This window comes from Oncorhynchus clarkii, chromosome 27, assembly GCF_045791955.1.
Source record: "Oncorhynchus clarkii lewisi isolate Uvic-CL-2024 chromosome 27, UVic_Ocla_1.0, whole genome shotgun sequence".
NCBI lineage: Eukaryota > Metazoa > Chordata > Actinopteri > Salmoniformes > Salmonidae > Oncorhynchus > Oncorhynchus clarkii.
Genome location: NC_092173.1, coordinates 43,320,886 through 43,344,339, shown reverse-complemented (window position 1 = coordinate 43,344,339; position 23,454 = coordinate 43,320,886). Strand labels below are relative to the sequence as shown.

The following is a 23,454-nucleotide window of genomic DNA, read 5'->3' as shown; positions in this document are numbered from 1 at the left end:
TCAAGTCCATGGTGGAGTGTCGGGCCAGGTAGACGTTTGGTTTTGAGGCACAGTCCCGAGTGGGGGGTGGCTGGCTATCGTCTGTTGGCTGCTCGTCTGCAGGGCAGTTTGAAGACTCACTCAAGATGGGGGAGTCCGTCACCAAGCTAGAGCTTTTCATGCTGTGCTCTCGCTTTGATGCTGTAAAAGTTGAAACTGTGTGAGGATTCCCAGCACCACCACTGTTCTAGCCATGTACACATTGACAGTGGTTGTTTCAGTTTCATGGTCCTCAATGTCTAGTCTTCCGAGTTTCCACTATGGGTCATACCCTCTTTCTTGACAGAGGGGTAGTGTGCTCCTTTATAGCACTGTGCCATGCCAGGGGATGGTCTGTGTTAATATAGCACTGTGCCAGGGGATGGTCTGTGTTAATATAGCACTGTGCCAGGGGATGGTCTGGTTAATATAGTACTGTGCCAGGGGATGGTCTGTTTAATATAGCACTGTGCCAGGGGATGTTTGTGTTAATATAGCACTGTGCCAGGGGATGGTCTGGTTAATATAGTACTGTGCCAGGGGATGGTCTGGTTAATATAACACTGTACCAGGGGATGGTCTGTGTTAATATAACACTGTACCAGGGGATGGTCTGGTTAATATAGCACTGTGCCAGGGGATGTTTGTGTTAATATAGCACTGTGCCAGGGGATGGTCTGGTTAATATAGTACTGTGCCAGGGGATGGTCTGGTTAATATAACACTGTGCCAGGGGATGGTCTGGTTAATATAGCACTGTGCCAGGGGATGGTCTGGTTAATATAACACTGTACCAGGGGATGTTTGTGTTAATATAGCACTGTACCAGGGGATGTTTGTGTTAATATAGCACTGTACCAGGGGATGGTCTGGTTAATATAGCACTGTACCAGGGGATGTTTGTGTTAATATAGCACTGTACCAGGGGATGGTCTGGTTAATATAACACTGTACCAGGGGATGGTCTGGTTAATATAACACTGTACCAGGGGATGTTTGTGTTAATATAGCACTGTACCAGGGGATGGTCTGTGTTAATATAGCACTGTACCAGGGGATGGTCTGGTTAATATAGCACTGTACCATGGGATGTTAGTGTTAATATAGCACTGTACCAGGGTTTGTCTGTGTTAATATAGCACTGTACCAGGGGATGTTTGTGTTAATATAGCACTGTACCAGGGGATGGTCTGTGTTAATATAGCACTGTACCAGGGGATGGTCTGGTTAATATAGCACTATACCAGGGGATGTTTGTGTTAATATAGCACTGTACCAGGGGATGGTCTGGTTAATATAGCACTGTACCAGGGGATGGTCTGGTTAATATAGCTCTGTACCAGGGGATGGTCTGGTTAATATAGCACTGTACCAGGGGATGTTTGTGTTAATATAGCTCTGTACCAGGGGATGGTCTGGTTAATATAGCTCTGTACCAGGGGATGGTCTGGTTAATATAGCTCTGTACCAGGGGATGGTCTGGTTAATATAGCTCTGTACCAGGGGATGGTCTGGTTAATATAGCTCTGTACCAGGGGATGGTCTGGTTAATATAGCACTGTACCAGGGGATGTTTGTGTTAATATAGCTCTGTACCAGGGGATGGTCTGGTTAATATAGCTCTGTACCAGGGGATGGTCTGGTTAATATAGCTCTGTACCAGGGGATGTTTGTGTTAATATAGCACTGTACCAGGGGATGTTTGTGTTAATATAACACTGTACCAGGGGATGTTTGTGTTAATATAACACTGTACCAGGGGATGTTTGTGTTAATATAGCACTGTGCCAGGGGATGGTCTGGTTAATATAACACTGTACCAGGGGATGGTCTGGTTAATATAACACTGTACCAGGGGATGGTCTGGTTAATATAACACTGTACCAGGGGATGGTCTGGTTAATATAACACTGTACCAGGGGATGTTTGTGTTAATATAGCTCTGTACCAGGGGATGGTCTGGTTAATATAACACTGTACCAGGGGATGGTCTGGTTAATATAACACTGTACCAGGGGATGTTTGTGTTAATATAGCACTGTACCAGGGGATGGTCTGTGTTAATATAGCACTGTGCCAGGGGATGGTCTGGTTAATATAGCTCTGTACCAGGGGATGGTCTGGTTAATATAGCACTGTACCAGGGGATGTTTGTGTTAATATAGCTCTGTACCAGGGGATGGTCTGGTTAATATAGCTCTGTGCCAGGGGATGGTCTGGTTAATATAGCACTGTGCCAGGGGATGGTCTGGTTAATATAGCTCTGTACCAGGGGATGGTCTGGTTAAGATAGCTCTGTACCAGGGGATGGTCTGGTTAATATAGCTCTGTACCAGGGGATGGTCTGGTTAATATAGCACTGTACCAGGGGATGTTTGTGTTAATATAGCTCTGTACCAGGGGATGGTCTGGTTAATATAGCTCTGTACCAGGGGATGGTCTGGTTAATATAGCACTGTACCAGGGGATGGTCTGGTTAATATAGCTCTGTACCAGGGGATGGTCTGGTTAATATAGCACTGTACCAGGGGATGTTTGTGTTAATATAGCTCTGTACCAGGGGATGGTCTGGTTAATATAGCTCTGTACCAGGGGATGGTCTGTGTTAATATAACACTGTACCAGGGGATGGTCTGTGTTAATATAACACTGTACCAGGGGATGTTTGTGTTAATATAGCTCTGTACCAGGGGATGGTCTGGTTAATATAGCTCTGTACCAGGGGATGGTCTGGTTAATATAACACTGTACCAGGGGATGGTCTGGTTAATATAGCACTGTACCAGGGGATGGTCTGTGTTAATATAACACTGTACCAGGGGATGGTCTGGTTAATATAACTCTGTACCAGGGGATGGTCTGGTTAATATAACACTGTACCAGGGGATATTTGTGTTAATATAGCTCTGTACCAGGGGATGGTCTGGTTAATATAGCACTGTACCAGGGGATGTTTGTGTTAATATAGCACTGTACCAGGGGATGGTCTGGTTAATATAGCACTGTACCAGGGGATGGTCTGGTTAATATAACACTGTACCAGGGGATGGTCTGGTTAATATAGCACTGTACCAGGGGATGTTTGTGTTAATATAGCACTGTACCAGGGGATGTTTGTGTTAATATAGCACTGTACCAGGGGATGGTCTTGTTAATATAGCACTGTACCAGGGGATGGTCTGGTTAATATAGCACTGTACCAGGGGATGTTTGTGTTAATATAACACTGTACCAGGGGATGTTTGTGTTAATATAACACTGTACCAGGGGATGGTCTTGTTAATATAGCACTGTACCAGGGGATGTTTGTGTTAATATAACACTGTACCAGGGGATGGTCTGGTTAATATAACACTGTACCAGGGGATGTTTGTGTTAATATAACACTGTACCAGGGGATGGTCTGGTTAATATAGTACTGTGCCAGGGGATGGTCTGGTTAATATAGCTCTGTACCAGGGGATGTTTGTGTTAATATAACACTGTACCAGGGGATGTTTGTGTTAATATAGCTCTGTACCAGGGGATGTTTGTGTTAATATAACACTGTACCAGGGGATGGTCTGGTTAATATAGCACTGTGCCAGGGGATGGTCTGGTTAATATAGCACTGTACCAGGGGATGGTCTGGTTAATATAACACTGTGCCAGGGGATGGTCTGGTTAATATAGCACTGTACCAGGGGATGTTTGTGTTAATATAGCACTGTGCCAGGGGATGGTCTGGTTAATATAACACTGTACCAGGGGATGTTTGTGTTAATATAACACTGTACCAGGGGATGGTCTGGTTAATATAGCACTGTACCAGGGGATGGTCTGGTTAATATAGTACTGTACCAGGGGATGGTCTGGTTAATATAGCACTGTACCAGGGGATGGTCTGGTTAATATAGCTCTGTACCAGGGGATGGTCTGGTTAATATAGTACTGTGCCAGGGGATGATCTGGTTAATATAGCACTGTACCAGGGGATGGTCTGGTTAATATAGTACTGTACCAGGGGATGGTCTGGTTAATATAGCTCTGTACCAGTGGATGGTCTGGTTAATATAACACTGTACCAGGGGATGGTCTGGTTAATATAACACTGTACCAGGGGATGTTTGTGTTAATATAGCACTGTACCAGGGGATGGTCTGGTTAATATAGCACTGTACCAGGGGATGGTCTGGTTAATATAGTACTGTGCCAGGGGATGATCTGGTTAATATAGCACTGTACCAGGGGATGTTTGTGTTAATATAACACTGTACCAGGGGATGGTCTGGTTAATATAACACTGTACCAGGGGATGTTTGTGTTAATATAGCACTGTACCAGGGGATGGTCTGGTTAATATAGCACTGTACCAGGGGATGGTCTGGTTAATATAGCACTGTACCAGGGGATGTTCTGGTTAATATATCTCTGTACCAGGGGATGTTCTGGTTAATATAGCTCTGTACCAGGGGATGGTCTGGTTAATATAGCACTATACCAGGGGATGGTCTGGTTAATATAACACTGTACCAGGGGATGGTCTGGTTAATATAGCACTGTGCCAGGGGATGGTCTGGTTAATATAACACTGTACCAGGGGATGTTTGTGTTAATATAACACTGTACCAGGGGATGGTCTGGTTAATATAACACTGTGCCAGGGGATGGTCTGGTTAATATAGCACTGTACCAGGGGATGGTCTGGTTAATATAGCACTGTACCAGGGGATGGTCTGGTTAATATAGCACTGTACCAGGTGATGTTTGTGTTAATATAGCTCTGTACCAGGGGATGTTCTGGTTAATATAGCTCTGTACCAGGGGATGGTCTGGTTAATATAGCACTGTGCCAGGGGATGGTCTGGTTAATATAGCACTGTACCAGGGGATGGTCTGGTTAATATAACACTGTACCAGGGGATGTTTGTGTTAATATAACACTGTACCAGGGGATGTTTGTGTTAATATAACACTGTACCAGGGGATGGTCTGGTTAATATAGCAATGTACCAGGGGATGGTCTGGTTAATATAGCACTGTACCAGGGGATGGTCTGGTTAATATAACACTGTGCCAGGGGATGTTTGTGTTAATATAACACTGTACCAGGGGATGGTCTGGTTAATATAGCACTGTACCAGGGGATGGTCTGGTTAATATAGCTCTGTACCAGGGGATGTTTGTGTTAATATAGCACTGTGCCAGGGGATGGTCTGGTTAATATATCTCTGTACCAGGGGATGTTCTGGTTAATATAGCTCTGTACCAGGGGATGTTCTGGTTAATATAGCTCTGTACCAGGGGATGGTCTGGTTAATATAGCACTGTGCCAGGGGATGGTCTGGTTAATATAGCACTATACCAGGGGATGGTCTGGTTAATATAACACTGTACCAGGGGATGGTCTGGTTAATATAGCACTGTGCCAGGGGATGGTCTGGTTAATATAACACTGTACCAGGGGATGGTCTGGTTAATATAGCACTGTACCAGGGGATGGTCTGGTTAATATAGCTCTGTACCAGGGGATGGTCTGGTTAATATAGCTCTGTGCCAGGGGATGGTCTGGTTAATATAACACTGTACCAGGGGATGGTCTGGTTAATATAGCACTGTACCAGGGGATGGTCTGGTTAATATAACACTGTACCAGGGGATGGTCTGGTTAATATAGCTCTGTACCAGGGGATGTTTGTGTTAATATAACACTGTACCAGGGGATGTTTGTGTTAATATAACACTGTACCAGGGGATGGTCTGGTTAATATAGCACTGTACCAGGGGATGGTCTGGTTAATATAACACTGTACCAGGGGATGGTCTGGTTAATATAACACTGTACCAGGGGATGGTCTGGTTAATATAGCACTGTACCAGGGGATGGTCTGGTTAATATAGCACTGTACCAGGGGATGGTCTGGTTAATATAGCTCTGTACCAGGGGATGTTTGTGTTAATATAGCACTGTGCCAGGGGATGGTCTGGTTAATATAGCTCTGTACCAGGGGATGTTTGTGTTAATATAACACTGTACCAGGGGATGGTCTGGTTAATATAACACTGTGCCAGGGGATGTTTGTGTTAATATAGCACTGTGCCAGGGGATGGTCTGGTTAATATAGCACTGTACCAGGGGATGTTTGTGTTAATATAACACTGTACCAGGGGATGGTCTGGTTAATATAGCACTGTGCCAGGGGATGGTCTGGTTAATATAGCACTGTACCAGGGGATTGTCTGGTTAATATAACACTGTACCAGGGGATGGTCTGGTTAATATAGCACTGTACCAGGGGATGTTTGTGTCAATATAACACTGTACCAGGGGATGGTCTGGTTAATATAGCTCTGTACCAGGGGATGTTTGTGTTAATATAGCACTGTACCAGGGGATGGTCTGGTTAATATAGCTCTGTACCAGGGGATGGTCTGGTTAATATAGTACTGTACCAGGGGATGGTCTGGTTAATAGCTCTGTACCAGTGGATGGTCTGGTTAATATAACACTGTTACAGGGGATGGTCTGGTTAATATAGCTCTGTACCAGGGGATGTTTGTGGAAAATGAAGTTGCTTACATTCCCCTCTTTGTAGCAGTCAGCAAATAGTGTCTCTGGATTGGATGGAGCAGGGAGCATCAGAGGCCTCTGCACAGGGGAGAGCCATGGAGCAGGGAGCATCAGAGGCCTCTGCACAGGGGAGAGCCATGGAGCAGGGAGCATCAGAGGCCTCTGCACAGGGGAGAGCCATGGAGCAGGGAGCATCAGAGGCCTCTGCACAGGGGAGAGCCATGGAGCAGGGAGCATCAGAGGCCTCTGCACAGGGGAGAGCCATGGAGCAGGGAGCATCAGAGGCCTCTGCACAGGGGAGAGCCATGGAGCAGGGAGCATCAGAGGCCTCTGCACAGGGGAGAGCCATGGAGCAGGGAGCATCAGAGGCCTCTGCATTTAGGTGGGGGAGACGGTGTAACTCTGCTGCCATTGTTGGCCTCAAGGGCTTTCATTTTGTCCAAAATCAAAGTTTCAGGTTTGAAACTTTGATTTGGAGTGAAGGTTTGGATGTAGACGTTAGTATCCTGTATAAGTACAACTTCATCTACGTTTATTCAACTCTAATTCATATTTCTTTTAAATTCAGGATCCCACGAGATCATAACCTGTCTCTCCCTCTCTCTCTCTGTCTCTCTCTCTCTGTCTCTCTCTTTCTGTCTCTCTCTCTCTGTCTCTCTCTTTCTGTCTCTCTCTCTCTGTCTCTCTCTCTCTGTCTGTCTGTCTCTCTCTGTCTGTCTCTCTCTCTCTCTCTCTCTCTCTCTCTCTCTGTCTCTCTCTGTCTCTGTCTCTCCCTTTCTCTCTGTCTCTCTCTTTCTCTCTGTCTCTCTCTTTCTCTCTGTCTCTCTCTTTCTCTCTCTGTCTCTCTTTCTCTCTCTGTCTCTCTGTCTCTTTCTCTCCCTCTCCACCCTGTCGCTGATATTTCCATTTATTTATTTTTTTACAAGAGGCCCAATCATTATAACCTCTTCAGACAGAGGGGTCCTGAGCCCAGGTTGTTAGTGTACAAACACACACACACACACACACACGCTGTTCTGTTCCCTCCCCCCACTGGGTCGTTGTCTCTGTAAACACAACACTGTTATCATTTCATCTCTCTCATCATGGCTAGACTAGACTCCAGACAGACATATTGTCACACTGATGGAGAGTTCAATAAGTTCAGATCCTCAGGTTGTTTGTTAGTCACCGCTCTATAGTTTCATGTCTTTAATCATGGCCAGACAGAAAGTGGGATGTGGACATATAGTGTCATCAGCGTTCAATAACTTCTTCAGAGCAGATGTTGTTCCTGGCCCATCAAGATGGCGTCGATAGAGATGGCAGCTATGCTTCAAGTCCTTAGGAAACCGTGCAGTATTTTGTTTATTTTTTATTTTTTTTCTTACCGTTAGCCCAGACAAACATTAAGTGTTATTACATACAGCCGGGAAGAACTATTGGATATCAGAGAGATGTCAACTTACCAGCACAACCAGCACTATGACCAGGAATACAACCAGGAATACGACCAGCACTATGACCAGGAATACGACTTTCCCAAAGCGGATCCTTTGTCTGCACCTCCCAGGGCATTTGAACTGATTCCAGAGGCCGACCCAAAACAACGCCTCCGGAGGAGGAGAGGTTGCCGGAGGAGAGGGTGCCGGAGGAGAGGGTGCCGGAGGGGAGGGTGCCGGAGGGGAGGTTGCCGGAGGAGAGGGTGCCGGAGGGGAGGGTGCCGGAGGGGAGGGTGCCGGAGGGGAGGGTGCCGGAGGGGAGGGTGCCGGAAGGCAGGGTGCCGGAGGGCAGGGTGCCGGAGGGGAGGGTGCCCGAGGAGAGGGTGCCGGAGCACTCTTCTAGGGAGGCTTCGGATGTGGGCACACCACCCACCGCTTCCCAGTATATTATTATTACCCGCTAATGTCCAGTCCCTAGTTAACAAAGTCAAGGAAATCAGGGCAAAAGTTGCTTTCAAAAGAGATAGAAGGGATACATACTCTGTTTCATGGAAACATGGCTAGCTTTGGACATGCTGTCGGAGTCCGTACAGCCAACAGGGTTTTCAGTGCATCGCGCCGACAGGAACAAACATCTCTCTGGTAAGAAGAAGGGCGGGGGTGTATGTTTCATGATTAACGACTCACGGTGTAATTGTAACCACATACAGGAACTCAAGTCCTTTTGTTCATCTGACCTAGAATTTCTCACAATCAAATGCTGACCATATTATCTCCCAAGAGAACTCTTCTCAGTTATCGTCACAGCCGTGTATATCCCCCCGCAAGGGGATACCAAGACGGCCCTCAAGGAACTTCACTGGTCTTTATGCAAACTGGAAACCATATATCCTGAGGCTGCATTTATTGTAGCTGGGGATTTTAACAAAGCTCATTTGAGAACAAGGCTACCTAAATTCTATCAGCATATCGATTGCAGTACACGAGCGAGTAACACGTTCGACCGTTGCTACTCTAACTTCCGCAATGCATACAAGGCCCTCCCCCTCCCTCCTTTTGGCGGCTGCCTACATACAGACTTGATATCATTGGCCACTTTAATAAATGGAACACCAGTCACTTTAATAATGTTTACATATCTCACATTACTCATCTCATATGTATATACTGTATACTGTGTCCTCCACTATCTATTCTTTACTATCTAGTGCATCTTAACCGCTCTGTCACTGCCCATCCATATATTTTATACTTATATATTCTCATCCCATTCCTTTACTAGATTGTGTGTATTAGGTTTTGTTGTGATATTTGTTAGATATTATGTTTTGATGTGGAATAAACATTTCACTACACTCGCAATAACATCTACTAACCATGTGTATGTGACCAATAACATCTGCTAACCATGTGTATGTGACCAATAACATCTGCTAACCATGTGTATGTGACCAATAACATCTGCTAACCATGTGTATGTGACCAATAACATCTACTAACCATGTGTATGTCACCAATAACATCTGCTAACCATGTGTATGTGACCAATAACATCTGCTAACCATGTGTATGTGACCAATAACATCTACTAACCATGTGTATGTGACCAATAACATCTGCTAACCATGTGTATGTGACCAATAACATCTGCTAACCATGTGTATGTGACCAATAACATCTGCTAACCATGTGTATGTGACCAATAACATCTGCTAACCATGTGAATGTGACCAATAAATTGTCCTTGCATCCATCAGCTCTATGAATTTTAATGGTCATATTTCTCTAGCCCCCTCCCTCAGCTTTTTCCCAAAACAGTTGCGGGGTAGTAACTTTGTTATTGTTTAAAAATGCAGATTGCCCCTTTTTAACTGAACACCTCCATACGTTGTTGTTTGCTTGTCTGGTTGGAAAACCAGACTGATCAAAGCATGTTAACAAATCTAGTTTCCTCTGTTTATTTCAGTTTTTCACATTTCATCTGTTCTTCATCGCGTTCCTTCTCCTCCCCTCCAGCACATCCACCCTCGCCCCAAGAAGCCCCAGAGTTTACGGATCTACGAGTCCCACGTGGGCATCGCCTCACCTGACCCTAAAGTCGCCTCCTACACCAACTTCACAATCAATGTCCTGCCTCGAATAAAAGACTTGGGTAAGAGAGTACATACCTGGGCAACAGATCAGATCTACCTAGAACTAGGCAACAGATCTCATCTATCTAGACCTGGGCAACAGATCACAGAACTATCTAGACCTGGGCAACAGATCACAGAGCTATCTAGACCTGGGCAACAGATCAAATCAAATCAAATTTATTTATATAGCCCTTCGTACATCAGCTGATATCTCAAAGTGCTGTACAGAAACCCAGCCTAAAACCCCAAACAGCAAGCAATGCAGGTGTAGAAGCACATGTCCCAGGTGTAGAAGATCACAAAGCTATCTAGACCTGGGCAACAGATCACAGAGCTATCTAGACCTGGGCAACAGATCACAGAGCTATCTAGACCTGGGCCACAGATCAGAGCTATCTAGACCTGGGCCACAGATCACAGAGCTATCTAGACCTGGGCAACAGACCACAGAGCTATCTAGACCTGGGCCACAGATCAGAGCTATCTAGACCTGGGCCACAGATCAGAGCTATCTAGACCTGGGCAACAGATCACAGAGCTATCTAGACCTGGGCCATAGATCACAGAGCTATCTAGACCTGGGCAACAGACCACAGAGCTATCTAGACCTGGGCAACAGACCACAGAGCTATCTAGACCTGGGCAACAGACCACAGAGCTATCTAGACCTGGGCCACAGATCAGAGCTATCTAGACCTGGGCCACAGATCAGAGCTATCTAGACCTGGGCCACAGATCAGAGCTATCTAATTATATTTCTATGGCTATAATACATTTAGTCTGTGTCCCAAATGGCAGACCATCCCATATATAGTGCACTAGACTCTATCCCTATGGGCCCTGTTCAAAAGAAGTACACTATATAGGGAATAGCATGTCATTTGGGATTCACACGTCCTGTCCGAACACATGCACTTCCTTCCCCTGCTTCCAGCCTTTAGCTACAGCAAATCGTTGAGCTGGTGTTTTGCTGTCTGCTACAGGTCTGATATACACGAAAGTGCTAAAACATGGTTTCTCTTTCATCTAGTAGTGTGTAGGGCTGTAAAGGGGATGGTCAGTCCTGAACAGAGCAACATCTCCTCATTTGTCTTTCTACCATCCAAGAGACTGTTATAAAGTACACAGATGTAAGCTTTGAAAGACTTGTGTGTACACTCCTAACAAGACTAGACTTTGTTTAAAGTTTAGAAACTCAACAGATGAGGAAAGGGGAGTAGGGAAAGGAGAGTGGGGAAGGAAGGAGAGGGGAAAGGGGAGGAGAGAAAGGGTGGATGACGAGGGATGGAAGCGAGGGTCGTAGAGCAGAGGGAGTGGAGTGGAGAGGGGAAAGGGGAGGAGAGAAAGGGTGTATGACGAGGGAGAGAAGCAAGGGTCGTAGAGCAGAGGGGGAGTGGAAAGGGGAGTAGGGAAAGGGTGGATGACGAGGGAGAGAAGTGAGGGTCGTAGAGCAGAGGGGAAAGGGGAGGGAAGGAGAGGAAAGGGGAGGGGAGGAGAGGGGAAAGGGGAGGAGGGGAGGGGAGGAAAGGGGAGGAGGGGAGGGGAGGAGAGGGGAAAGGGGAGGGGAGGAGAGGGGAAAGGGGAGGGGAGAGGAAAGAGGAGGGGAGGAGAGGAGAGGGGAAAGGGGAAGGAAGGAGAGGAGAGGTCATTCTCTGTCATTATGCTCCTCCATCAGAGCAGCAGTGGTCCTTGACCCTGCCTGGTGACCTGCTGTGCTACTGTCTGTCTGTCCCAAACACGAGCCAGCGCTGTTCAAGGGCCTCTTCAGACCCAGCCCTGTGTGTGTGTGTGTGTGTGTGTGTGTGTGTGGCAAGATGGCGCCGACAGACACGGTTTCCCTGCTCCTAGACAACTTTGCAGAATTATTATTATTATCATTTTAAATACGTTATTTGCTGAGAACATTTCTTGTATTATTACTACAACCAGAAATAACTTCTGGATATTAGATCGAAATTCGACCTGGATCCTTTTGTTTGATCGTCCTGCTCTATTTATCCCAAAATGCTGGAGAAGCGGTAGAAGGAGTAGGGCCCTAGTCAATGTCAGGAGGCGTGCATACCATCCACCGCTTCAGAGTATATTACTCACTAACGTTCAGTCCCTGGACTAATAAGTAGACGAGCTCAGGGCGAGGATCTCCTTCCAGAGAGAGATCAGGGTCTGTAACATACACTGTTTTGTGGCTCTCTCTGGATATACACTGCTCCAAAAAATAAAGGGAACACTAAAATAACACATCCTAGATCTGAATGAATGAAATATTCTTATTAAATACTTTTTTCTTTACATAGTTGAATGTGCTGACAACAAAATCACACAAAAATGATAAAAAAAATCTAATGTATCAACCCATGGAGGTCTGGATTTGGAGTCACACTCAAAATTAAAGTGGAAAACCACACTACAGGCTGATCCAACTTTGATGTAATGTCCTTAAAACAAGTCAAAATGAGGCTCAGTAGTGTGTGTGTGGCCTCCACGTGCCTGTATGACCTCCCTACAACGCCTGGGCATGCTCCTGATGAGGTGGTGGATGTTCTCCTGAGGGATCTCCTTCCAGACCTGGACTAAAGCATCTGCCAACTCCTGGACAGTCTGTGGTGCAACGTGGTGTTGATGGATGGAGCGAGACATGATGTCCCAGATGTGCTCAATTGGATTCAGGTCTGGGGAACAGGCGGGCCAGTCCATAGCATCAATGCCTTCCTCTTGCAGGAACTGCTGACACACTCCAGCCACATGAGGTCTAGCATTGTCTTGCATTAGGAGGAACCCAGGGCCAACCTCACCAGCATATGGTCTCACAAGGGGTCTGAGGATCTCATCTCGGTACCTAATGGCAGTCAGGCTACCTCTGGCGAGCACATGGAGGGCTGTGCGGCCCTCCAAAGAAGGTGTAAGCACAACCCTCACCTGTGGTCGTCGGGCCCTCATTACCACCCTCATGGAGTCTGTTTCTGACCGTTTGAGCAGACACATGCACATTTGTGGCCTGCTGTAGGTAATTTTGCAGGGCTCTGGCAGTGCTCCTCCTGCTCCTCCTTGTACAAAGGCGGAGGTAGCGGTCCTGCTGCTGGGTTGTTGCCCTCCTACGGCCTCCTCCACGTCTCCTGATGTACTGGCCTGTCTCCTGGTTGCGCCTCCATGCTCTGGACACTACGCTGACAGACACAGCAAACCTTTTTGCCACAGCTCGCATTGATGTGCCATCCTGGATGAGCTGCACTACCTGAGCCACTTGTGTGGGTTGTAGACTCCGTCTCATGCTACCACTAGAGTGAAAGCACCGCCAGCATTCAAAAGTGACCAAAACATCAGCCAGGAAGCATAGGAGCTGAGAAGTGGTCTGTGGTTCCCACCTGCAGAACCTCTCCTTTATTGGGGTTGTCTTGCTAATTGCCTATAATTTCCACCTGTTGTCTATTCCATTTGCACAACAGCATGTGGAATTTATTGTCAATCAGTGTTGCTTCCTAAGTGGACAGTTTGATTTCATTGAAGTGTGATTGACTTGGAGTTACATTGTGTTGTTTAAGTGTTCCCTTTATTTTTTTGAGCAGTGTATATTCTCCCAATCCATTGGACAGGAAGAACGAGCATTGTGAGTAACAACTCATGGTGTGATTCGCGTCAAAATGAAGTGTGAAAAAAACGCATTTTGCATTGGCAAGGTGACTGGGAACACGAAAATGTGTCAGACCATCTACGACCTCCATAAGTCAATCAAAGAGGCAAAACAACAGTACAGAGACAAAGTGTAGTCACAATTCAACAGCTCATAAACATATGTGGCAGAAACTACAGACAATCACTGATTTATAAAGGAAAAGCCAGCCATGTCGCGGACAGCGACGCCTCGCTCCGGGATGAGCTAAACACCTTTGCATGCTTTGAGGAAGACAACATTGAGCCGCCGACGTGGGCCCCTGCTGTTCATGAGGACTGTGTGCTCTCGTTCTGTGGCCGACGTGAGTACATCATTTTAAGTCTGCCGGCCCAGACGGCATCCCAAGCCGCGTCCTCAGAGCATGTGCAGACCAGCTGGCTGGAGTGTTTACGGACATATTCAAACTCTCCATATCCCAGTCTGTTGTCCACACTTGCTTCAAGATGTCCACCATTGTTCCTGTACCCAAGAAAGCAACGGTAACTAAATTACTATCGCCCAGTAGCAATTGACTTCTGTTATCATGAAGTGCTTTGAGGCTAGTTAAGGATCATATCAGCTCGACACCCTAGACCCACTACAATTTGCTTACCGCCCCAATAGATCCACAGATGATGCAATCACCATTGCACTGAACACTGCCCTATGTACGAATGCTGTTCATTGACTACAGCTCAGTCTTCAACACCAGAGTGCTCATCACTAAGCTCAGGGCCCTGGTTCTGAACCCCTCCTTGTGCAACTGGGTCCTGGACTTCCTGACGGGCCTACCCCAAGTAGTTAAAATCAAATCAAAATCAAATCAAATCAAATCAAATTTTATTTGTCACATACACATGGTTAGCAGATGTTAATGCGAGTGTAGCGAAATGCTTGTGCTTCTAGTTCCGACAATGCAGTAATAACAAGTAATCTAACTAACAATTCCAAAACTACTGTCTTGTACACAGTGTAAGGGGATAAAGAATATGTACATAAGGATATATGAATGAGTGATGGTACAGAGCAGCATAGGCAAGATACAGTAGATGGTATCGAGTACAGTATGTACAAATGAGATGAGTATGTAAACAAAGTGGCATAGTTTAAAGTGGCTAGTGATACATGTATTACATAAGGATACAGTCGATGATATAGAGTACAGTATATACGTATGCATATGAGATGAATAATGTAGGGTAAGTAACATTATATAAGGTAGCATTGTTTTAAAGTGGCTAGTGATATATTTACATCATTTCCCATCAATTCCCATTATTAAAGTGGCTGGAGTTGAGTCAGTGTCAGTGTGTTGGCAGCAGCCACTCAGTGTTAGTGGTGGCTGTTTAACAGTCTGATGGCCTTGAGATAGAAGCTGTTTTTCAGTCTCTCGGTCCCAGCTTTGATGCACCTGTACTGACCTCGCCTTCTGGATGATAGCGGGGTGAACAGGCAGTGGCTCGGGTGGTTGATGTCCTTGATGATCTTTATGGCCTTCCTGTGACATCGGGTGGTGTAGGTGTCCTGGAGGGCAGGTAGTTTGCCCCCGGTGATGCGTTGTGCAGACCTCACTACCCTCTGGAGAGCCTTACGGTTGAGGGCGGTGCAGTTGCCATACCAGGCGGTGATACAGCCCGCCAGGATGCTCTCGATTGTGCATCTGTAGAAGTTTGTGAGTGCTTTTGGTGACGAGCCAAATTTCTTCAGCCTCCTGAGGTTGAAGAGGCGCTGCTGCGCCTTCTTCACGATGCTGTCTGTGTGAGTGGACCAATTCAGTTTGTCTGTGATGTGTATGCCGAGGAACTTAAAACTTGCTACCCTCTCCACTACTGTTCCATCGATGTGGATAGGGGGGTGTTCCCTCTGCTGTTTCCTGAAGTCCACAATCATCTCCTTAGTTTTGTTGACGTTGAGTGTGAGGTTATTTTCCTGACACCACACTCCGAGGGCCCTCACCTCCTCCCTGTAGGCCGTCTCGTCGTTGTTGGTAATCAAGCCTACCACTGTTGTGTCGTCCGCAAACTTGATGATTGAGTTGGAGGCGTGCGTGGCCACGCAGTCGTGGGTGAACAGGGAGTACAGGAGAGGGCTCAGAACGCACCCTTGTGGGGCCCCAGTGTTGAAGATCAGCGGGGAGGAGATGTTGTTGCCTACCCTCACCACCTGGGGGCGGCCCGTCAGGAAGTCCAGTACCCAGTTGCACAGGGCGGGGTCGAGACCCAGGGTCTCGAGCTTGATGACGAGCTTGGAGGGTACTATGGTGTTGAATGCCGAGCTGTAGTCGATGAACAGCATTCTCACATAGGTATTCCTCTTGTCCAGATGGGTTAGGGCAGTGTGGTTGAAATTGCATTGTCTGTGGACCTATTTTAGCGGTAAGCAAATTGGAGTGGGTCTAGGGTGTCAGGTAGGGTGGAGGTGATATGGTCCTTGACTAGTCTCTCAAAGCACTTCATGATGATGGATGTGAGTGCTACGGGGCGGTAGTCGTTTAGCTCAGTTACCTTAGCTTTCTTGGGAACAGGAACAATGGTGGCCCTCTTGAAGCATGTGGGAACAGCAGACTGGTATAGGGATTGATTGAATATGTCCGTAAACACACCGGCCAGCTGGTCTGCGCATGCTCTGAGGGCGCGGCTGGGGATGCCGTCTGGGCCTGCAGCCTTGCGAGGGTTAACACGTTTAAATGTCTTACTCACCTCGGCTGCAGTGAAGGAGAGACCGCATGTTTTCGTTGCAGGCCGTGTCAGTGGCACTGTATTGTCCTCAAAGCGGGCAAAAAAGTTATTTAGTCTGCCTGGGAGCAAGACATCCTGGTCCGTGACTGGGCTGGATTTCTTCCTGTAGTCCGTGATTGACTGTAGACCCTGCCACATGCCTCTTGTGTCTGAGCCGTTGAATTGAGATTCTACTTTGTCTCTGTACTGGCGCTTAGCTTGTTTGATAGCCTTGCGGAGGGAATAGCTGCACTGTTTGTATTCGGTCATGTTACCAGACACCTTGCCCTGATTAAAAGCAGTGGTTCGCGCTTTCAGTTTCACACGAATGCTGCCATCAATCCACGGTTTCTGGTTAGGGAATGTTTTAATCGTTGCTATGGGAACGACATCTTCAACGCACGTTCTAATGAACTCGCACACCGAATCAGCGTATTCGTCAATGTTGTTATCTGACGCAATACGAAACATCTCCCAGTCCACGTGATGGAAGCAGTCTTGGAGTGTGGAGTCAGCTTGGTCGGACCAGCGTTGGACAGACCTCAGCGTGGGAGCCTCTTGTTTTAGTTTCTGTCTGTAGGCTGGGATCAACAAAATGGAGTCGTGGTCAGCTTTTCCGAAAGGGGGGCGGGGCAGGGCCTTATATGCGTCGCGGAAGTTAACAATGAGTAACAATGATCCAAGGTCTTTCCACCCCTGGTTGCGCAATCGATATGCTGATAAAATTTGGGGAGTCTTGTTTTCAGATTAGCCTTGTTAAAATCTCCAGCTACAATGAATGCAGCCTCCGGATAAATCGTTTCCAGTTTGCAGAGAGTTAAATAAAGTTAGTTCAGAGCCATCGATGTGTCTGCTTGGGGGGGGATATATACGGCTGTGTTTATAATCGAAGAGAATTCTCTTGGTAGATAATGCGGTCTACATTTGATTGTGAGGAATTCTAAATCAGGTGAACAGAAGGATTTGAGTTCCTTCTGCCACACTGATCCTCAACACAGGGGTCCCACAAGGGTGCGTGTTCAGCTCCCACCTGTATACTCCCTGTTGACCCATGACTGCATGCCCACGCACTTCTCCAATTCAATCAAGTTAACAGTATTAGGCCTGATTACCAACAAATATGAGACGGCCTGCAGAAAGGAGGTGAGAGCCCTGGTAGAGTGGTGCCAGGAAAATAACCTCTCCATCAACATCAACAAAACAAAGGAGCTGATCGTGGACTACAGGAGACAGCAGCGAAAGCACGCCCCGTCCACATAGACGGCACCGCGGTGGAGAGGGTCAAGTTCCTCGGTGTCACTGACGACCAGAAATGGTCCCTTCACACAGACAGCATGGTGAAAAAGGCACAACACGGCCTCTTCAAACTCAGGAGGCTGAAGAAGTTCAGATTGGCCCAGTTAGACCCTCCTATATATATATATATATATATATATATCTATCTATATATATATATTAGACCCTCCTACCTATATATTAGACCCTCCTACCCTCCTATCTAATATATATTATATATATATAATAGTATATATATGATATTCCTGTCTCTGGATTACGTGTGTGTGTATTTTTTATTGCTAGATATCACTGTTGGAACAAACAAAAAAAAACTATAATCTTGCTGCACCTGCGATAACATCTGCAAATATCTGTACGAGATCAATAAAATGTGATTTGTGTGTATGGGAACCCTAGCCAGACTTTCAGTTTGCTGCGGAACAAAGCCACCTCTGCAGTCAACATCCTGTTTGCAGTCTTCTGCCAGATCCATCCAGACACCTGAAGTGGCCATTACCACTGAACAGAAAAGTGGGATGGGAGGGAGGGGGTTTCAGTGCTCAGACCAGTGTCCCAAACGACACCCTATTCCCTATTTTGTTCATTATGTTTGACCAGATTCCTATGTGCCCTGGTCAAAGGCTGTGCACTACAAAGGGAGAATGGGGTTCTGTTTGGGGAAACAAGTCTGGACTCAGCTGGCTGTCTGTCTGCTTCCGTCTGATGTCCCTCTGAACCATTCATCACTATTAACACCAGTCTATGGTTCCCCCTGTGTCCTACACACACACACACACACACACACACACACACACACACACACCTGGATACATCAAATCACAGATCTACTAAAAATCCTGCTGGAGATTCTTGATCTGCTTTACTCAATGTTTTACTAGATATAAAATGAAACACTGAATAGAGTCCTAGACTATTATAGTTTGTCTACTTGAGGACGTAGTGATTTTCACCACATTTACTTCTATTGTAATGTGATGGTTGCCTCTCTCGCTCTCTGTAGTACTACTGGAAGTGCTATTTAAATACCAGTTGAATAAAGACGTGCCAAACTGAGCTCCTTCTCTGTGTCCCAGAGGTGTGTCCTACAGAATTTTAAAGGCTTCATCCCAACCAGCACTCTAGTCCCTAATATAGTGCATTAATCTCTGACCAGAGCCCATTGACAAGCCCATAGGGCTCTATGTAGGGAAGAAGGTGACCTTTTTGGGACGCTACCCTTACTGTAATTCTTCTGCATTTAAAGTAGGATCTGCGCTATTGACGGTATTAAAAGGGGGCAGATATTGCTGCTACAGCAAGCTGTGGAGCGCCTCTGATATGAACGACGTCTCCTCCTCGGCTTAACGTTTCCTTGTCCTTCCTTTTTGGATTGGGGAAGCACAGCAGCGACGCACTCTTTCTGCCGATGCAAATTCACTCGTGTGCGTCCCAAATTGCAACCTATCCTCTATGTAGTGCACTACTTTTGATCAAGACCAATGGAAGTGGTGGTTAAAAGAAGTGCACTACGTAGGGAATATGGTGTCATTTGGGGATGTAGTCGATCTGACGAAGAACCAACCTGCAGCAGTTCAAGGAATATGTACAGTACGATTCTCTTTTTTTTTACACGAGGAGAAATGTTACTGTCCTCGTTTCCAGAGACAGACATCTGTCTGTTCCACAGCTGCCTCACCGGTACCCCCCCACACCCATCCCCTGCCTCAGCTCATTTCCAGAGAGAGAGAGACTGAAAAGGAAACTTCCTCTCACCCCTCCGTTCTGTCACAACTCGTCAGAAGCCAATGTTTTTCCTCTCGTCTGAAAGAATCCGAGACAGAGTTATTTATTTATATAGCTTTATCTCAAAACAACTATAACAAGCACAGAGCCTTCCTGTGGAGCAAGAGCCTACTGTTAAAAGGCCTGTCAGAGCTGCTCGAGTGAGGTTGGCGTCTCCCCATGGCCACAGCATGTCTGGAGCACCTGAGGTTGGTGTTTCCCCATGGTCACAGCTTGTCTGGAGGAAAGTGTCAACAACAAAGACCAGTGTCTCACATTTAATAAAATATTTGTGGGAGCGCGCACTTGTCAAGCCTCGTATTTGGAAAATAAACACGACGATGAGGGATGCCGGCAGAGGTGACAATTGTTGTGCTATCAAATGTGCGTCCCAAATGCGATTCTATAGTGCAATGGGTCGTGGTCTAAAGTAGTGCACTAAATAGGGAATAGGATGCCGTGTAGGATTCTGCCCATGTGCCCGAAGTTCCAGCGGGTGATGAAATGTTGTAAATAAAGTTTTTATTTATACAGTTGAAGTCGGAAGTTTACATACACTTAGTTTGGAGTCATTAAAACTTGTTTTTCAACCCCTCCACAAATGTCTTGTTAACTTCTTGGTGACTGGGGGGCAGTATTGAGTAGCTTGGATGAATAAGGTGCCCAGAGTAAACTACCTGCTACTCTGTCCCAGATGCTAATATATGCATATTATCAGTAGTATTGGATAGAAAACACTCTGAAGTTTCTAAAACTGTTTGAATGATGTCTGTGAGGAGGCTTCTGCTTATACTGTGAAGGGGGGCCGAATGAGAGGGGATTGAGCCAGGTGTCTGGCAGATTGCCACGAGCTCGTGACGCGTGGTCATGTGAAAGTTAGCTTGCGTTCCATTGCTTTTCTACAGACAAAGGAATTCTCCGGTTGGAACATTATTGAAGATTTATGATAAAAACATCCTAAAGATTGATTCTATACTTCGTTTGACATGTTTCTACGACCTGTAATACTTATTCTCACTGTTCAAAAAACCTACCATTAACATTATAGACTGATAATTTCTTTGTCAGTGGGCAAACGTACAAAATCAGCAGGGGATCAAATACTTTTTTCCCTCACTGTGTGTGTGTACATACAGTGGGGCAAAAAAGTATTTAGTCAGCCACCAATTGTGCAAGTTTTCCCACTTAAAAAGATGAGAGAGGCCTGTAATTTTCATCATAGGTACACTTCAACTATGACAGACAAAATTATAAGAAAAATCCAGAAAATCACATTGTAGGATTTTTACTGATTTTATTTGCAAATGATGGTGGAAAATAAGTATTTGGTCACCTACAAACAAGCAAGATTTCTGGCTCTCACAGACCTGTAACTTCTTATATAAGAGGCTCCTCTGTCCTCCACTCGTTAATTGTATTAACGGTACCTGTTTGAACTTGTTATCAGTATAAAAGACACCTGTCCACAACCTCAAACAGTCACACTCCAAAATCCACTATGGCTCTTGACCAAAGAGCTGTCAAAGGACACCAGAAACAAAATTGTAGACCTGCACCTGGCTGGGAAGACTGAATCTGCAATAGGTAAGCAGCTTGGTTTGAAAAAATCAACTGTGGGAGCAATTATTAGGAAATGGAAGACATACAAGACCACTGATAATCTCCCTCGATCTGGGGCTCCACGCAAGATCTCACCCCGTGGGGTCAAAATGATCACAAGAACAGTGAGCAAAAATCCCAGAACCAGACGGGGGGATCTAGTGAATGACCTGCAGAGAGCTGGGACCAAAGTAACAAAGCCTACCATCAGTAACACACTACGCCGCCAGGGAGTCAAATCCTGCAGTGCCAGACGTGTCCCCCTGCTTAAGCCAGTACATGTCCAGGCCCGTCTGAAGTTTGCTAGAGAGCATTTGGATGATCCAGAAGAAGATTAGGAGAATGTCATATGGTCAGATGAAACCAAAATATAACTTTTTGGTAAAAACTCAATTTGTCGTGTTTGGAGGACAAAGAATGCTGAGTTGCATCCAAAGAACACCATACCTACTGTGAAGCATGGGGGTGGAAACATCATGCTTTGGAGCTGTTTTTCTGCAAAGGGACCAGGACGACTGATCCGTGTAAAGGAAAGAATGAATGGGGCCATGTATCGTGAGATTTTGAGTGAAAACCTCCTTCCATCAGCAAGGGCATTGAAGATGAAACGTGGCTGGGTCTGCATTTCAAGGTCCATTTCAAGGTCCTGGAGTGGCCTAGCCAGTCACCAGATCTCAACCCCATAGAAAATCTTTGGAGGGAGTTGAAAGTCCGTGTTGCCCAGCAACAGATCTGCATGGAGGATTGGGACAAAATACCAGCAACAGTGTGTGAAAAAAAAAGTATTGAGATAAACTTTTGTTATTGACTAAATACTTATTTTCCACCATAATTTGCAAATAAATTAATAAAAAATCCTACAATGTGATTTTCTGGATTTCTTTTCCCCCTCATTTTGTCTGTCATAGTTGAAGTGTACCTATGATAAATTACAGGCCTCTCATCTTTTTAAGTGGGAGAACAATTGGTGGCTGACTAAATACTTTTTTGCCCCACTGTATGCATGTATGTATGTATGTATGTATGTATGTATGTATGTATGTATGTGTATATATATATATATATATACAGTGCCTTGAACTTTGCGACCTTTTGCCACATTTCAGGCTTCAAACATAAAGATATAAAACTGTATTTTTTTGTGAAGAATCAACAACAAGTGGGACACAATCATGAAGTGGAACGACATTATTGGATATTTCAAACTTTTTTAACAAATCAAAAACTGAAAAATTGGGCTTGCAAAATTATTCAGCCCCCTTAAGTTAATACTTTGTAGCGCCACCTTTTGCTGCGATTACAGCTGTAAGTCGCTTGGGGTATGTCTCTATCAGTTTTGCACATCGAGAGACTGAATTTTTTTCCCATTCCTCCTTGCAAAACAGCTCGAGCTCAGTGAGGTTGGATGGAGAGCATTTGTGAACAGCAGTTTTCAGTTCTTTCCACAGATTCTCGATTGGATTCAGGTCTGGACTTTGACTTGGCCATTCTAACACCTGGATATGTTTATTTTTGAACCATTCCATTGTAGATTTTGCTTTATGTTTTGGATCATTGTCTTGTTGGAAGACAAATCTCCGTCCCAGTCTCAGGTCTTTTGCAGACTCCATCCATCAGGTTTTCTTCCAGAATGGTCCTGTATTTGGCTCCATCCATCTTCCCATCAATTTTAACCATCTTCCCTGTCCCTGCTGAAGAAAAGCAGGCCCAAACCATGATGCTGCCACCACCATGTTTGACAGTGGGGATGGTGTGTTCAGCTGTGTTGCTTTTACGCCAAACATAACGTTTTGCATTGTTGCCAAAAAGTTCAATTTTGGTTTCATCTGACCAGAGCACCTTCTTCCACATGTTTGGTGTGTCTCCCAGGTGGCTTGTGGCAAACTTTAAACAACACTTTTTATGGATATCTTTAAGAAATGGCTTTCTTCTTGCCACTCTTCCATAAAGGCCAGATTTGTGCAATATACGACTGATTGTTGTGCTATGGACAGAGTCTCCCACCTCAGCTGTAGATCTCTGCAGTTCATCCAGAGTGATCATGGGCCTGTTGGCTGCATCTCTGATCAGTCTTCTCCTTGTATGAGCTGAAAGTTTAAAGGGACGGCCAGGTCTTGATAGATTTGCAGTGGTCTGATACTCCTTCCATTTCAATATTATCGCTTGCACAGTGCTCCTTGGGATGTTTAAAGCTTGGGAAATCTTTTTGTATCCAAATCCGGCTTTAAACTTCTTCACAACAGTATCTCGGATCTGCCTGGTGTGTTCCTTGTTCTTCATGATGCTCTCTGCGCTTTTTAACGGA

At 45.7% G+C, this 23,454-nt stretch overlaps 1 protein-coding gene across 1 annotated transcript in view; it reads left to right on the top strand.

Annotated features, from left to right (window-relative positions):
• Positions 1 to 23,454, top strand: part of LOC139385592 (glucan (1,4-alpha-), branching enzyme 1b) — a 353,162-nt gene that overhangs the window by 99,528 nt on the left and 230,180 nt on the right. Inside the window, exon 5 of the mRNA XM_071130792.1 lies at positions 10,006 to 10,141. Within this exon, the coding sequence (XP_070986893.1) occupies positions 10,006 to 10,141 (136 nt within the window). The remainder of the gene's footprint in view (positions 1 to 10,005; positions 10,142 to 23,454) is intronic.